The sequence below is a fragment of the Alligator sinensis genome, unplaced genomic scaffold, assembly GCF_000455745.1.
Source record: "Alligator sinensis unplaced genomic scaffold, ASM45574v1 scaffold1801_1, whole genome shotgun sequence".
In the NCBI taxonomy this organism is placed as follows: Eukaryota; Metazoa; Chordata; order Crocodylia; family Alligatoridae; genus Alligator; species Alligator sinensis.
This window is the reverse complement of record NW_005842608.1, coordinates 164,278-181,483: the sequence shown is the minus strand read 5'-3', so window position 1 is coordinate 181,483 and position 17,206 is coordinate 164,278. Positions and strand designations below refer to the sequence as shown.

The window sequence follows — 17,206 nt, the reverse complement described above, 5'->3', positions numbered from 1 at the left end:
GAAAGAGTGCCTGAAAACTGAAATCATCCTCCTGGCTGAGATCTGGCCCTGACCTGTGTCACTGCTTCCTGCGCCACTCCTTGCTGTGGTGCAAACGCATGCCAGTGCCTTCTCTGCTGACTCAGAGGCCTTGCTGGGTGACAGTATCGTACGTGCGCTTCCCCCACTCCCCTCAAAGTCCAGCCCAGTGTGCAAGGGGTGCAGAGGGTCCTGGGCAACGGGGAGGTTCATCCACAGTTCGTATAAACATCTGTTCCTGAAGGAGGGGTGGCTGCTGAATGCGCTCTCTGCAAGGCAGCAATTCCACCATAAATATCAGTTGACTGCTGTGGCTTTTGCAAACTCCAGTCATTAAAAACCCCAGCACAGCTTAAAAGCAGCCACAATGGGAAGGAGAATCCATTTGCATAGTAAGTAGTCTAGAGAGGAGCCAGTGCATATTGGTTTGTCAACCTGGAAATTGAAGTTTGGCTGTAGTCGTTGCTGTCTTAATGGCAGAAATTCTGTTCGGGGACTGAAATTTCCTCCTTCACAAAGCTCACCTCTCAGTTCTGATTAATTTCCCCTGCTTCCCAGCGCGCAGTAATCAGTCAATATCCATAGTGTTCTTAGCAGTTAATATTGTTCCTAATCCCCAGGCATGTTCATGGCCATCCAGCCGTGAAGCTTGTTGGTTAGGAATGTTGCATTTTCATGCGGCTGCTGCTTTGCGACGGTGCTGAGAGCTTTATAACCATGTGAACATCTACTAGTGACTTGCTGTCTTAGTTTCTTCTGTTACTAAATGGCAGAACTCTTACAGGTTTCTAAACTGGTGTCCTGTAGAAAAAGGAGGACTCTTTTGTAACATGGTTGGGCACATAGCTGGGAAAACAAAGTGTGACCTTGTAAGAGAGGAAGTAGAACCAGCTTTTGGAAATCAGGTTTGTTTTTAACCTCTTTTCAGAGCTACAGGTATGTTGGCGGTACCAAGTACAGTTCTTGACAGCTGTGCTTGTGTTCGAAGAAAGGAGGCTGCTCTTCTAACAGCCTTTCCAGCATCTCCATAATCTTCCAGGGAGCTGCTCCTGGAGCACACGTGCTGCCGGAGGAGCTGTAACTTTTGAAACTTGTCAGGGACGGAGCCCGTGTCCTGCGTGAGACATGGTAGAGTTTCAGTGCTACCAAACAGCGCTGCACACCCTCCAAATGACGCTCAGCTGATGTAGAGCTCAGTCTTTTAACTTCCAAATTATAGCCAAAACGTACCCCTTTGAGCCTGGGCACTCTAGAGGCGTGAGATCAGTTGCTGATGGACACGTTGCAGTGGTGAGGTGTAATTACCAGAGAATGCTTAATGAAGGGTGGAAGCATAAGAGACAGCTGACATTTTTGCCTTTACTAATTTGTTTCCCAGCTCACGGTTTGTTTGAACAGCTTAGTAGAAGGTGGGTTATGGAAACCTTGTGTGTGTGTTTGTCTGTAGAAAGTTTAGGGAAGGAAGTGTTGCGCAGAAGTGTAGATTGCTGTAGGAGACCTTGGCTGGATTTGGAGCGGTGCAGGGCCTATTATGCATGCATTTTGAACAGAATAGGTTGGCACCCTTCCTAGAGCCTTGGGGCTAAGTTATGTAGTTCCCCAGGGCTCCATTTGTGGTTTTCTACAGCACTGTCTTGGGGGATTTCTGTAGGCGTTTGGCAGCGAAGCTGAGCCCACCAGGCTTGTATGCGCTCTGCTCCGGATGGGTCTCAGCTTTTTGATCTGGCCTAGTGGCCTGAGGGAGACTACCGCAGCCAGGAGTGGACAAGGAGGACTGACTGGGGAGAGTCTGGAAGAGGAATAAAACGTGCTGGGGATTAAGACTTAGAGAAAAAGTCTGGAGTAATGAGGAAAGTCAAGAAATCAAGCATGGGAAGAAGAATGCAAGAGAGAAATAATGCTTTAGGTTCAGCTTTTCAGAAAGAAGTGATTCTTGGATGTCCTTGTTTTCAGACAGTGCTGGACACCCTCTCTCAAAACTTGGCCCTGTTACAGCGCGTCCGTTCGGACACCCAAGACAGAGGCAATCCAGCTCAGTTATCCTTCCTTTTATTTTTTAATTCTTGGCATTAGGTTCAATCCACCTGCTTTGAAAACTAATAAGTGTCTGGGTTGGTTTTCTCCTTTTAAAAATATGTAAAAAATCAACATTGCTCTAAGGCTGAGATTTTTGTGCTAAGCTATAGCCAAGATCAAATTGCTTTGCATGAGTTCTTAACCCAGCTCCGTGCCAGTCTTATAATGAAAAATGCTCAGCCTCAGACATCTGTGAGCTCAGATGTGACTGATCTCACGCTAAGCAGAGTCGGGTTTCTGCTAGGACGTGCCAGGGCATCCCAGATCCGGCAGGAGGCACTACGCTTTAGAAGAGGTCTCATCAAAGATCTCCTTGTAGCTTTGCCAAGAGTTTGGGCCTGGAGCTCTGAACTCCCAGCTCCCAGCCACGGGGCCTTCTTTCTTGTCTCCCATCAAGCAGCAGACAGCAAGACATGACCTGAAGGAAGGAAGGAAGAAGTGGTGTCGTACTCCCCGGGACCTGATTGATGCTTTTCCATTGAAAGAATGACCTTTTGACAGATACCCTCATGTCAGGGGATGCACACGTCTGGGCAGAGCAGCGGGCTCTCATTACCTTTACGTTCTGGGGGCAGCTGTCAGGTCTGTCGCTCACCATTCACCTGTCTCATGACTTGGACAGCTCGGCTCTTTGTTTGAAGATGTGGCTGGGGGGAGATGGGCCTTCAGCTGTCTGCTGTGGATACAGCTGTCTCGCTGCAGGCTGCCTCTGATGGAAAGGCAGGATCGTCCTGAGCAGGAGAACAGTAAACTTCTGACTGGTGCCCTAGGAGGTGCCTGTTGCCAAGGAAGGGGAGGATAAGTCTCTGAGCAGCAGGCTGCCATGAAAGGAAACTGGATCTTAGAGACAAAAAAACTCCTGCGTTTGTCTAAAATTCTCCTGCTGTTTCCTAATAGAAAGCAAATGGCCCTAGTTGTACAATAAGCCTTATCAGAAACTTAAGGCAGTTACTGGATCTTGTCAGAATAACCAGGAGACTAAAGTGATCAACCCATTGCCAGCAGTGAATTTGTGTTTTTTAGTAAAGGACTTGGTTGTTGGTGCGCTGAAATAATGTGCAACCTTTCAGCCCTCTGGTAGCAGCATCCGAAGCAAACAGCAGCACGAGGCAGTACAGGTTTTTGTTCATCTTCCATCCCCTTCGAATCTGTTTCATTTCAAGTGAGGCTTGTTCTCTTGGCCAGGTTGATCGGGTATTTAGATGCAGTGAAATGGCCCCTGGGATTTGCAAAGGCACCTGAATGCATTAGGTTCCTGACACCCACCTTGGGTTTTCTGAAAAGCCCACTCATTGCCTGTCTGCGTCCTTTGGTGACAAAATACCTTTGTAAGTTTGACCCTCTGTGCAATGATTAGTGCAGCCACATTGCTTTTCACTGCCCTGCTGCTTTTGGAAACTGCTTTTCTCACCTGCTATTTAATAAAAGCTACGCTAGAATCCAGGCGCTGGCACAGGGTTTGTGTTAGAAATCCTGTCTGCAGGCGACTGACCTGATATCATCAGTTCACCTGGTGCAAGCCTCGAAACAGCCATCGTGGAGTCCTGATAGTCTGTCGCTGTTAACCCAGTCCAGATTTGAACTTCCGTGCACTGCCCTGCTCCTCATTTTTTGCTCAAGAGCTGTGTTCCTTAATATATTAGAAAAGTCCACGTGGTCCTTGTTCTGTAGCACAAATGTTAATGCCATTCGGTCTGGCGGTTATAGGGATTTTTACAGTGCTAGTAATGTTATGCAGCCCCTGGGGAGAGCAGGCGGCCACCTGGCTCCAGGAGAGCCCCTCTGCAGGAAACGTGCTGTGGGTCTGGATAGCCTAACAGTTCTTCCTGCCCAGCGCTGTAAAAGCAGATCATGCTCTGCTTTGGTGGAAGCACCATGCAGCCTGGATTATTCAGGCTTCTGCCTAGATAGTCTCTCTCCTGCGTTTTACATCTGAACTGGCGCAGTACCGAAAGCTACAGCGTTTGGGGCCGTAGAGCACTTACCAAGGCTTCCTCTCCCCAGCTGCCAAGCATTTGGAGGTGCTGGTTTAGTGAAAGTCAATATGCACTGGATCCTTTATCCTAACGGTTTGTAAATGCAGTGCAGCAGGAGCAGGGAGCTGTCAGCGCATTTACTGTGCTGTAGATTTATTAGTTATGTGAAGAAGACAGTCAGCAAGTGGGTGAATAAATGCAGAACGCGTGGTAGAACAGCAGGTCGGCAGGCAAAGGAAGCAAGGTGTTGAAGTGACCGTAGGAACTTGTTAGCATTGCAGCTTCATATCTCCTTAGCTTACAAACAGCAGATGATGTTCCTGCATGTGTGCTGAGGGAATGGGGAAATCCAGGTAACATGAGCCAGGTACCCAGATGGGCTAAATTCCAGTAGCCCCATTGCAGTCAATGGAGCTATGCTGATAGTCACCCATGGTGGGGATCTGGTCCTTTAAGTCGCCATGGCGTTAATTCATTCTTCCCATGCTGTCAGTGATGTCAGTGCCCCAATTGTCACGGGTTGTAAAGAGTTGAACTTGCACATCCAGGAGCTGAGGGACCGTTGTCTATGAGAACTGTGTGTAACGGGGCGGTCAACTGTTACAGCTCCTGCTGGATACTCACTCTCTGAAGATGGTCCTCTTGGATCTGCCTTCCATCGGGTCCCAAGTGGTGAGGAAAGCACCTGCCAGCTACACCAAGATCGTCGTGAAGGGCATGACTCGGGCAGAGATGATCCTGAAGGTAACTCTGCTCAAGATTCCTGACCTAGACATGCGGGGCTGGCATTGCAAGGGGCTCTCTCTTTGGAAACCGACCTTGCAGAGAGCCCAGGGCACACAGCAGGCTGGGATTTCTCAAGGGATTGGGCACTGCTTGTGCTGCCAGGGTGCTGAGCCCCCTTGGGTTGCACCGTGCTGGATTAATGCTCGCCTCCTTCCTGTGTCTTGTGCCCCTCTTCCCGCAGGTGGTCATGGCTCCCCACGAGCCCCCGGTCGTGTTTGTTGACAATTACATCAAGCTGCTCGCCGACTGCAGCACAGACACGTTCCAGAAGATACTGGACATGAAGGTCAGAACCCCTCCAGCTAATCCCGGGCGCCTGGGCAGCCCCTTCAGATGAAGACTGCAGGCTTTGAAAGAGGCTTGAGGGGGAAGCGATTTACAGAGGAAGTGCATTCTCCCACCTCTGGAAGTTAACGCCTCTCCCCCCATGCCCCCTACAGAGCTGCAGTTCAGCCTGGGGTTCCAGGTGGCTGCATCCTGCCTGGGTCAGGGCCTGTGTGAGAGGCTGAGACGAGAAGCTGGATTCCCAGTAGCTCCACCCAGGCACCTGCTCTCCAGGCTCGGTAAGGCTTTGGGCACATCTTAATTGTGCTTTGCTTTTCTGCTTTTTCATAGGGCCTAAAGAGAAGCGAGCAGAGCAGCATGCTGGAGCTGTTCCGCCAGAGGCTCCCCGCCCCTCCCTCGGGGATGGAGAACCCCGGCTCCATCTCTCTGACAGCACCGACGCCTGAGCAGGAGTCCTCCCGCATACGGAAGCTGGAGAAGCTCATCAAGAAGAGACTGTAGGCCAGTGGAGGAAGCATCTGTTGGCCCTGCGGCTGCTTTCTGTCCCCTGCACGGCGCCTCAGGCCTCCCCTTGTCTTACACTACATTGCCGAAACATAGAAGTTCGGTTGGTTGGCTCCATGCAGCTGAGGGTGGAAAGGCGGCGTGAAGCAGGGTGGAGTGAGTGACTCTGGGGACAGTGGGCAGATTCACCTGCTCAACCTGGAGCATTCGTAGCTCACAATCAGAGACCGTGGCAGAGCCTGGAGGGTAGGATACAGTTGGAGTGGATCATTTGCCCCACCCCCCAGGGTTTGGCCACTCCTCCAGCATCAAGCTGCAGTTCCCACTTAGACCTTCCCCCATGGCCTGTTTGACTCTATCCTGAAAATGTCAGGACACCTCTTGCTCCCTAGCATGCAGCTGCTTGTTTATTGAAAAGCAAGATGCAGAGATGCCCCTAACAGCTGGGATTCTGGCACCTGCAACTTGGCTGAACCCGAAGCGAGACGCCCACGTGCCCCTCTTGTGATCTGAGGGCTGGCACAGGGCATAAACTAGCGAGGAGGATCCTCCTCCCTGGGGAGCAAGGCTTGAGCCAGTTTACAGTGAACATGCCAGCAGTCTCTGCTGCAGCTTTGAGGCCAAGTTCTCCATCTGCAGCTTCTTGTTGTCTCCTGCATGCAGGGCTCCCCCGCTCTCCCTTCTGGGAATTCCCACGCCGTACCTGTCTCCTTCCCCCACTAAGGGCTGGAACAAGCCAACCGTCCGGCAGAACCGTCTCCCCGTGCTCTTGGCCGCCTGTTTCATTCCAGGCTGTGGGTGTGCTCCCTTGGCGCCGTCGCTGCCCTGCAGGGAGACCTACTAGAAATGGGAGTTGTAATTAGAAGCCTGCCGCTGCCAGGGTTTGTTGGCAGGGTGGAGCTCGCTCTCCAGATTTAAACCGGAAGGGCCCCACTCCTAATGCTAGCCCTGCCGTAACTGGACAGAGCAGGCTGTTGGATTGGGGCCAGCCTAAGGGAGAGGAGGATTAGACTCTAAATATCCAAGCCCAGGCTGTTTTTCAGCAACTTTTGGAGTCAGAGCACTAGCTGATCTCAGAGGGAGCGGGCAGGTGGGTGGAGCACAAGGCCAAAACATTAGCAGGGAAGAACTGCTCTACTTTTCAGGGGATCCATAAGCGAGAGACCCAGTCACGTTGTTACTGCCCCTGGATCTCTCCCTAACCTCCCCTGTGCCTTTTTCTTGTCACCCTAAAGACGTTTCCCAGCTGAGCTGATGTGACAAGACCACGTGGATTTCCATGGCCAAAGAATCCTTGTGCACCTTCCTGGCTGTAATCCGTTTTCCCTCTGTCCGGTGGGATGGGTGGTTGCTGCAGCTGGCTGGCGGCTGCCTCGGGAGAGTCGCACTCCGTGGCACACTTGGGTTTCTCTTTGTGGCAGTACTGCTGTGGGGGCTGCTGTACAGACAGGCTTTCAGTGTTCACAGCTGCAGTTCAAGGGCATAGAGCTCACCTGAGGCAGGGGCATGAGGGGCACGCACTCCAGATCAAGCACGGGTTCATTTTAACTGAACTCTGCTCATACAAACCCGCAAAGTCTCAGTGAAACTCACATTCCCCCTTGCACCGTCACACTTCATCCCTCTTCCCCTTCTGAGAAGTTTTGCTTTTAAGGCTGAAAATCTGGCCTAATGCCAGGCTTCCTGGCCATTTTTTGTTCTGTCCCGCCCCTCCCTCACCTCCCCATTTCTCCCACGTGCACAGAGGTGGGGGATCCGTGGCTGGCCCAGGGATGGGTCTGGTGTCTGTGCCAACTGTTGAGGGCTTGCTGATGTTGACTGGGAGAGCAAAAGCAGTTTGTAGGGGGGGTGTCTGGGTTCTGCACTAAGTAAGCAAGTGATCTGCTGAAAGAGCCAGCCAGTGACCTGGACTTTGGCGTCCAGCTGCACCCACTTCTAATCATTCGCTCTGTCCATTGTTTGCCACTGTCTGCACGTTTGGGTTTCTTTTCTGCGGACCTGTTTGCTGGGCCCCTACCTGAAGCCAGCCGTTCTCGTCACCGAGCACTAGCACTCCTCATCTCATCGCTGAAACCTTTCACTAACGCTCAAGCACTGAACAGAGGTGACATGTCTGCTCCAGACCTGCCGTGCTTCCTTCGTCCTGTGCACTTGCACCCTACAGGGGAGCAAACTGCTGGCATTCCTTTGGTCTCAGCAGCTGGTATACATGGGCGCGCTGTGCTGGAGGCACTTCTTCCTCGTGTAGGCTTTGCAAGGTTTTCTGGAGCACGGTTCTCAGTTTGATGCGAGGACTTGGAAAAGGTTCCATAATTGTCCTTCATTTCCTTTTGGACTTGGGAAGTGTCGCTCCCCTTTGATTGCACACCAGCTTGGAATAGCTCTGTCGGAAAAGGAACTTTGGCCGCTTCATTTAATTAGCAGATAAAATCTCAATCTCTGCTTTAAACGAAAGAAAACTGACATTTTTGGGTCCTCTGCTTGGGGGATAACATGGACCTGGCTTCAGAGGGTGGCTGCTCGGTAGCTTCAGAAAGCTCAGGCACCTGGGATGATTCAGGTTGCAAATCAGAAACAAGCACCCAATCCCTTCCCCAGGTACCCTTACCCCCACTTATCCCCCAGACTTCCCTTACCAACAAGGCAGGGGTGGGAGAGTCCATTTTGTACCCAGGTTGGTGGTGATTTTGCAAGACGAATACATCAGTCTTTGTTCTGCTTGTAAAAGAGCTTACAGAAGATAGAGTTAGTCAGCTAGTGGTTACATGCCCTTGCTGGTCACTCTGATCACTACTGCTGACCTAAGATCTGACGCTTACATGGTGTGTGCAGCACTGGGATACATGCATGAAAATCGTTAACACTAGGAAACCTCTGTAGAATCGTCCCACCCGGATGGCTCTGGGTCGGGTGTGCTGGGAGCCCTGGCTTAGACAAGTGGCTGTCTACAATAGGGCTCCCACGCTGCTGTACCATTTTTTGGAAACGTGGCAAAGAGGGGTGACAGCGGGCCCTGGTTACACAAACGTCTGAACCGCCTCGGGCAGCGTTGCTGGTTCGCGGCATTGCCCCAAGGTGCCTTTTCTTGTGTTCTAGCTCATCTTCCCAGGGAGCTGTCCATTCACTTGGAACAGAGCAGTTGACAAAAGGCAGCCCAAGAAAGGAGGATGTGAATGTGCCTCCTATTTATAGCCAGCCCTTCCTGAAGAACAGATAACCCCAGGGGGCGTTCGCAGGGCAAGGTATTAATTTATGAGAGACCGCCAAATGCAGTGACCATTACAGATGGACGTAAGGGACGTGCATCGGGTCAGTTCCTACTTGCTGGACTAAAAACATGTTTCAGAATATTTGTTCCCTCGCAGTGACTATTAACAGTAGTTGTGGCCAGCTCTGTGAATCTCTTGTGAATGGTTGGGGACCAACTGCAAACGGTTTTTGCATTTCTTTCTCTGGAAGACTCCGATTTAATTCTCTGCATGTCAAAGTTGTAAAGATAGCAGGGGAGAGAAAGAAAGGTTCAAATGAAAAGCCAATCTTAAAAAAAAAACAAACAAAAAAAATGTTCTGGTTGTGGGTGGGTTGAACTGTACCTTGTAACAGCCGTGCTTGCATTTTTCTACTTTGATTTGAAATGTTCTTCCTTTGTTCTTGTGTATTTATCGCACTGGGTGCTTTGGGAAGCAGAAACGCGAGATGCTTGAGTTGCACATGTTCTGAAGATAACGGAAATGCGTTTCTGTACAAAATGCTTTCTGCCCAGGAAATAATTTCTGTGTGTATGTCAGAACGTGACACTACAGCTAATTAAAACATTACTCATAGCCGTGTTTTGCTTGTGGTTTTTAACAGCTGATGGGGCAAATTGGGTTGAGGTGGTTCTGTGGCAGGAAGCTGAAACCCTCTGCACTCTTGCGCACACACATTGCAGCTTTTGTCCTGAGGGTTTTTGACCATGAAGGAATTATATCGCGGTCTTAGTGGATGCGTTCTCCATGGACTGTTGTCTGATGTGTTTATTCCTCTTGTCAGGGCTCAGATGATATAGTAAGACACATGTGGCCTTGTAAGCTTGTGTAATAAACCTTGCTTTTCTCCTTTATTCCCTTGCTCAGCAGGCAGTGTTTCCTTCCCGTCGTCTTTCCCACCTCCCAGATTTCTGTGGCCCCAGAGAAGTGACCTTTTGCTGATGGCATTCCTACTCCTAGCAGCAAAGCCAGTGGGATTCTTCCATCACCGGCCATAGAGAGGCAGTCCAGGAAAGTAACTTTGTGTTCTTTGGTAATTGGATGATGAATTGTAATGACCCAGCTCTAACTTCTGGAAAATTTCTCTGGGAGCCTAAGTCTCCTTTGATGATAATGAAGAGCTGGTGACTTTCAGAATACAATAGAGAGCATTTTCATATTGAGCTGTTTATTTTGCACTGACAATTAGTGACTCATTTACTTTTGCTATATAACCTTCCTTTGGCCCTGCCTCCGTCCACCCGTTAGGCAGAAGAACATCAGGGGGAGGCAATAAATGTGCATGCTGATCTCGTTCTTTCACTGAGCTTAGAGGTGAACAGGACTATCAGAGTTATAATGTGTGAATCACCGGGTAGGTGGGGAGGGGGCCGTAGAAGCTGGGTTGCTATCAGCTGGCTGTATAAGATGGTTGGCTCTTGAATCTGTACTTTAGAAAATGAGCTGAAATGTTTTAACTTGGGTTGTGTCAAAAAGTGTGTAAGTGTGTGTGTGTGTGGTGCTTTGGGTGAAGCTAGCTATACCACCTATTAAGGGTGTTCAGTGCTTCTCTTTATAAAACCCTCTCCATTTGCTGATAACTTTGCCAAGCTTGTAAGCCTTTGGGCTGATTTTTTCCCTGCTGGGCCTCAGCCCCCCCACGCCCCTCTCTTTTTTTCTTTCTTTCATTCATTTATTTATTTATTTAAAAAAAAAATCAACCAAAACCATCCAGTCATTTCCAAGAGGCGGGTGAGGGAAAAACAAGATGGTTTTGCTCATGTTAAATATTCTGGCAGCCTTTTATTTGAAATGCTGTTGTGCCTTCCTGTTTTGGAACAGGGACCAGATCACTGGCCGGCCGGTGGCCTCTAGGTCAGGGCTATTCCTTTGCTGGCCCCAGGAAAATTCACCCACATTATAATCCTCTGCACATGCTCAAAAGAGACTTCTTGGATTTTAGCAGCTAAATTCCCTGAACAGTCTGCATGATGGGCACAGTCCAACCCGGAGCGGATCAGGGCTCTCCTTCCAAAGGCTGCTGCACAGACTTCTGCTCGCTCTGCGCCTGGGTTTGAACACCTGCACGGAGAGCAGACAGAAGCTGTCTTCTCTGAAGTCTTGTCCTCCACCCTCTACCTGGGCAGGGCCAAAAACAGAGGGGAGTAGCTGCTGGACAGAGCCTGTCGATCTATTGCTGCTGATAGTCACCTCCTCAGTGCCAGTGCCAGAGGCCTCGTGTGCTGTGCTGGACTCATCGATGACCCGTGGGGGTGTCAGGGTGATGTCGCATTCTGCAATTCCTGTTTATTCAGCTTCCTTTTCGGAAGAGAGGTCAGAAGTTCCTTGCCAAAAAACTAGCATGAGACGAGCACCTTTCAGATGGCAAGCTCAAATGCTCAGATCCAACTTGGTTTCCTCTCTCTGTGCATTATGAGAGCGGCTTTAATGACATGATCAGATGCTCTTTTTTTCCACAGGCAGCCTTAATGCTAGCATTTCCTAACTCTGCCAGGGCTCACCTTTGCGACCTCAATGATGGTTTTAAATTGGGGGGGGGGGGGGATGAATACAACGGCTGGTGAAGCCATTTGGCTCTTATTCATGAAAGAACACATTGTAAAACATTATCAGTAATCATAATCACCACCATTTTCTACCTTTGCCTGCTTTCTCATAGCAAGCCAAGTTATCCCCAACTAGGGAAGCAACCTAAGACCGCATTTTCACTGTTCTAGTGCTCGGTTTGTTAGCAGTGATCTAGAGAAGACCTAGGTACTATTATTACTGCTATGTCTGATCTGGCCACAGCTAGGGAATCTCACTTGTGCTGATTACCGTCTGCCCAAATCAACGCGAGACCCATTTTTAACCTTTCCCAGTGTGGTTCTGTCTCTTCCTGTCCTGAGATGGCCCTTGCTGGTGGGCTCCGATACGTAGGAGTCCTCAGAATGAGGGACCTAATGAGAGGAGCAGTAAATACTGCTCAGAGCAGAAACACGTGAAGCGGACGCTTCAGCAAATCTCTGCATACATTGCACCGAGTACTCCTAGGACAGCCACTGTTTGAACACAGCAGCTCCTGGCCCCGGCTCTGTGCTCAGCTCGGGTCTCAGCGCTCTGAAGGAAGGGGCCAACTTTGGCAGCAAACAGAACAAAGGCTGCTGGGTTTCTGTGGGGAACTAGATCCTACTGCAAGGGGAAAGTGTGCTTCCCTCCAGAGTCCCGGTTGCTGCCTGGTGCCAGAGGAGCGCAGCTGTCTTAAGGCAGTGGCTTTAAATCATCAGAAAGGCAGCCTGCAACAGCAGGGAAACATAAGGCTTCTGCGGTTTGCAAAGGCTGCAGCAGAAGGTTCATGGAAACAGATTAGGGCTTCTAGTAACCAAAGCAACATTCAGGGGATGCTCGTAGAGATGCAGTCTAACCGCAAGGCAGCAAAAATGCTTATGGAGCTCGTGCTCGGTTCAGCTGCTTTGAAGTGCAACTGCGAGCGTGATTCAAGTGCCGTATGGTTTCGCAGACTCTGCCGGGGCAGGGAGCCTGGAATTTCCCATTGTTTGGAAATGATTTTCTGTTGTTATCAAATAACACAGATTGTTTCTGATTCTTTTTCTCCTTCATTGATTTCTCTTCAGTGCTGACATGAATGTGCCTATTGTGTGATTACTGATTAAACTCAGAAAACTGGGCCTGGGTGGAAACTTTCCCAGTGGAACAAGGGGCTTGATTAGATGGGCTCACACTTATAGCAGAGGAGGTAGCTGATAGACACAAACGAGCTGGTGCTTACACACAATGGCAAAGATTTTCTTAGGTGACTGAGTACTTTGAGTCCCTGGAAAGGAGCCTGGCTTCCAGAGAGCCTGACCACCTTGCCCTGTGAGGGCTCAAGCAAGATGTCTTAACACCTTTCCCTGTAACGGAGCCACAGGACAGCTTGTGATTGGCCATTTTGGGCACCTGCCTATTTACAGAGGATGAACCAGGGTCCGTCCATACTGTGAATGCTGCTGCATCATGGAATGGCTCAGTGCATGTGTGATGCGCTCACCGACAAGGCTGCGCACGTCTCCCGACTGGCTGCAAGAAGAGCTGCTGAACTCGACTTTGCTCAGTGTTATGCAAACTGGGACTGCTCAAGAAGTAGGTTGGAGCTGGGAGATGCTTCCTTCTCCAGCTTACTGCAGCAGAATAGAAACCCTGGGGTGCTGGTGGGGGTGCTGCCTGAACTCCAGTGGCTGAGAGGAGGGGGCTGCGGGCAGGGGGATCCTGACGAGATCCCAGCTCTGGGACGGTGCAGACTCCTAGAGCAGAAGAGGAGCCCCATGCACCGCAAGAGGAGGGGCCTGGACAGGACCTGGCCAGCCCAGGAGCAGCCAGTGGTGAGTGCTCGGCAGGGGCTAGTGCAGGTCTGGCTCAGTGTATGTCAGAGCAAGGAGCCCAGGGGCTTTCGGGCACTATGCCAAGCCCGGGCACATGCTCAGTGCACTGTGCTGTGGGTGCCTGGGAACCAGAAGCCTCAGCCCTTCAGGGGAGACTTGGTGATGGCACCGCTGACCGGATGGGGCAGGGGCTGGTATGAGACTCACAACCATGGCCAAGACGTGGCCGCCTCCTACCACACGCTGGAGGCCAAGCACGTCTGCACCACTTAACCTAACCTGCTGCCCTTCCTGCCCATAGCCTGGGGCCTGGGCAAGTGCCCCTAAAACCAGCACTGGTCACTGCTAAGAGGGGTGTCCCACCCAGCGCCTGGCTCTATGGTCTGCCATTCCTGAGGCCAGGAGCAAGGCCTGAAGCCCAGCTCCAGCAGACTTGGGTCCATGGGCTCAGTGTTGGGATCCCCTCCCTGCTGCCTGGTGTGTGCCCCCAAATAGGGTTTGGGGGGAACGGGCGGCTCTGCCACAGCGGACAGAGCATCTATTCTCGCTGACCCTGAGGTCTCTGCAGTGGAGCAGCTAGCCGTTCTCGTGAACTAATTTGGGACTGTTGCCATGTGCCTGGTTAAACAGGTGCCCTGTGAATTGTGTGGGGGTGGTAATCACACTAGGCTTCACGTTTGATTGACATGGTTTCCAGAAGAAAAGCCAGGAGAGTCTGCCCTGCTCCATGTCCTGAAATTGCTCCTGGTGCTTTCAGTTCCTGCCTAACGAGTGATGTACAGAGAGGAGCAGGCCAGCGGGCTCTGTCTCGTCTCAGGTTAGCTCTTCACGGGGGCATTGGCCTTTAACTAGCTCTACTGCATTTATTCTAGTTCGAAGTGAAATGAATCGGTGCGCTCTCTGCAGTTCCAGCCGGCTGTAGGCTGTAAGCGGAGACTTGACTTCTTGCTGGTGGAAATTGACCTTTTCCCCCTCCCAACCCAGCAAATTTCACTAACTAAATTATCAGCAGAAATTCTTCTGATCCCAGGACCTCAGCAGCAGCTCTGAAATAATAATTGCATGAGTCTGGAAACTGCTCCAGGAGCCTTTTAGGTCTTCTGATTTCAGCAGGGGCTTTTTCCAGAAGGTTTCAAAGTTAAAGGTGATCAGCTTTCCCGTTGTTCAGGAACCATAATCTCCTTTGTTGGGCATATTTTAAGCAACAGCTAAACACCTGCCTGGGGCTTTTTTTTCCCCCCCCCCCCAAACCATGAGGGTTTCCATTAGGGTTTTAATGTCCTTTTTATTTTTTTCATGCACATTTTTTGCTGTGAAGACAAACAACCTAGCAGTAGTTCTTCAAAGGAATGTAAATTCCTCAAGGAAGTATCCGGAGTTCCCAGCCGAGCATAGCTGCAAACCACAGACGCCTATGGCTGAAGGCTTGGTTCTGCTTTTAATTTGGGGGTAGCAGAGGAATTCTTTGTCAGGGCTTGGGTTCACTTGTGCTGGACCCATTAGGCCAGACTGTGTCTTACTGTACAGCAAAGTGTTTGCCTTGGCTGCCAGCAAAGGTTGTCTTTCCCCGTTGAATCTGATGATGCGGCGTGATTATTTAATTAGAATTTTCCTTCAACTGTTCCATTAGCCTTCCTAGCAATACACGAGTCACAGCCCGTTCCCTCTGCATCCTTGTTCTCCTTCACCCCCTTCATCTCTGCCTCGGTTGCGGTAGCCACTCAAAAATGCAATTAGATGGGCAGAGTGCTGGCCATGTGGGGCCAGGTCTTCCAGGGAAGGTTTTCTGTGACATCCGTACATCGACATGCACTGGGTTAATGACAGCAGCTCAGTTAAAGCAGTTAAGCTTTGAGCTGTGGGCAGTCTTACACCGGTTTAAATCCAGATTGCATTGTTTCAGCCTGCACCTGTACAGGAGCCAACTCAGCTGCTGGGACCAGTTTTAAACAGGTACAAATGTGTCTGTGAAGGGGCTTGCACCCGATGAGCTCGAACAGGGGAGGATGACGCCTGCAGCTTCTGTGCGGGGATAAATCCGACCAGCCCCTGCCCTGTATCTGCGTACTCAGCTGACTTGGGAACCACTCACACGAGTACTGTTAAGTCTGCGCAGAAGAGCTGCACGATTCCCACCTAAGGGCCTCGGAGGTTAGCCTCTTGGCACGTGCAGCATAAATCCAGGGGAATTGTCATGCGACCCAAAAATCCGAAGATTGCTGAAATGAAAGAGAAATCATACCCAGTCTTTTCCTTACACACCCTGGGAAGATGTGAGGCTGCAGCAGTCCATAGCACGCTGCTTCAGCGGGGATGACTCCATCTCCTTTAGGGTTATGCTGTTCCCATTTCCAGCGGGGCTGCTGAGATTTTCTACAAGATGAATGTGAACTGCTTAAAGCTGGGGGTTGAGTTCAGGGCATCGGGCCACCTCTGCAGAACAGCACGCACATGCACCCCCACTCTCAGCAAGGCTGAGACCTCTGCTTTACGATGCCTTTATGGGTTTAAAAAATGTGGCAACTCCTAAGATAAATAAGACCTCTGCAGCTGAACTTCACGCTTGCAGGAGGTGTCAGTCAATAGACTGCTCCCCTGGTGTCACGGGGCCTATGATATATAGCCGAACAACAGCTCTGGTGTTTGCCTTCGGAGCTAAGCCCATTCCCAAGCTGATAAAAGCATGGGAGTGCCTTTGAACAGGGGAGGTCGGCAGGGAGTTGCTCTCCAGCGATTCAGCGCCTCATCGGTGTGTGCAGAACGTGCAGTCATGCAAAGTGGGGCAGGGGTGAAGGTGGCCACGAAAGGGGGGCTGCAGAGCGCCGGCGGGCTGTTCGGGCTGGCGGCCAGCAGATGTGACCCACGTTGGAAATCATTTCACACGTGGGTAGCAGGAGTGGCTGGGCTGCTAAAAGGCCATGGCAAGGGGGTGGGGGTGCCTGCCTCTGGAAGGCCCGTGCTGCACATCCATTCATTTCCAGCAGAGAAACGACCCCTGGGACTCCCAGGCGTGCCAAGCAAGCAAGGAGCTGAATAGCAGAGGTCACTGCTGAGGCCCGGCAGGGCTGTGGGCCCGCTAGCGGGTTAGGCATGAGCAGCCCCAGGCGTCTAGTCCCCTTCCTCTTCACAAATAGAGGCGCCAGAGCTGGGTGGAAGCCCAGGAAAACCCGGCCTGGAATCCCACTCCCCTGCCAGAGCTGATTTTCCCCTCTTGTAGACACGTGTGCACGCTGCAGGAGTGGGTTGGGGGAGGTCGGGCTCTGTTGGGCAGCCCTCAGTCCTGAGACGCGAGTTCTCCTGGCTCTGCCTCGGGCTTCACCGCTTCTCGGCCTCATTTCCCCTGCCTGCAAAATGGGGCTATAATCCCACTTGCAGGGCATCATTTACCGGCACTCATGGGAGACTGGGTGAGATGGACCTACGGTCTGACCCAGCCCGGGGCACTTCTACCTTCTTGCATGTCCCCCTGCCCTCAGCGTGCTGCTGCCCGAGGGCCAGGCTGGCCGGTGTAGGCTGCCTTGGGGACCTTCCCTCGGGGGGGGGGATCCCGCAGCATGAGTCCAGGTGGTTTCCTGCTGTGATTGGAAAGCAAGATCCCCTTCCTCCTGCCCTCTGAATGCCTGTGTGCAGAAGAGGGTGGAGACCTGTCCTTGCCCCTACAAGCCAGGTCGTGGACAGGGCGGATTCCCCCGGGCTTGCTCACGGGCCCACACACTCGGGGGCACGCGAGCCCTAAGAGCCCTGCGCTGGGACCCCAGGCTGGTGAGTGCGGGGGAGGACCCCTGCCGGCGGCAGCGCCCCGCGGATGGGAAGGACTGTTCCGCTCAGTCCGTGCGGGCTGCAACGGATCGGGCTCGTGGGATTTTTCTTTCTTTTCTTTTCTTTTCTTTTTTTTAAAGAAAGTTTGGTTTTTTAATGACCCGGACTTTTTTTTAAAGAGGGAAGGCGGGGG

The 17,206-nt window shown here is 51.4% G+C and overlaps 1 protein-coding gene across 3 annotated transcripts in view; it reads left to right on the top strand.

Moving 5' to 3' along the window:
• VPS53 (VPS53, GARP complex subunit) overlaps positions 1-10,047 on the top strand; it is a 71,209-nt gene extending 61,162 nt beyond the window's left edge. For 2 of the 3 annotated variants that reach the window (XM_014524409.2, XM_025214831.1), the window contains 3 exons: positions 4,677-4,814; positions 5,038-5,142; positions 5,472-10,046. In XM_014524409.2, the coding sequence (XP_014379895.1) occupies positions 4,677-4,814; positions 5,038-5,142; positions 5,472-5,642 (414 nt within the window). In that variant the 3' untranslated portion in view covers positions 5,643-10,046. Of the gene's footprint in view, positions 1-4,676; positions 4,815-5,037; positions 5,143-5,471 lie in introns of all 3 variants that reach the window. The other variant, XM_014524410.2, reaches the window with a different exon arrangement.
• Positions 10,048-17,206: the final 7,159 nt, after the last annotated feature.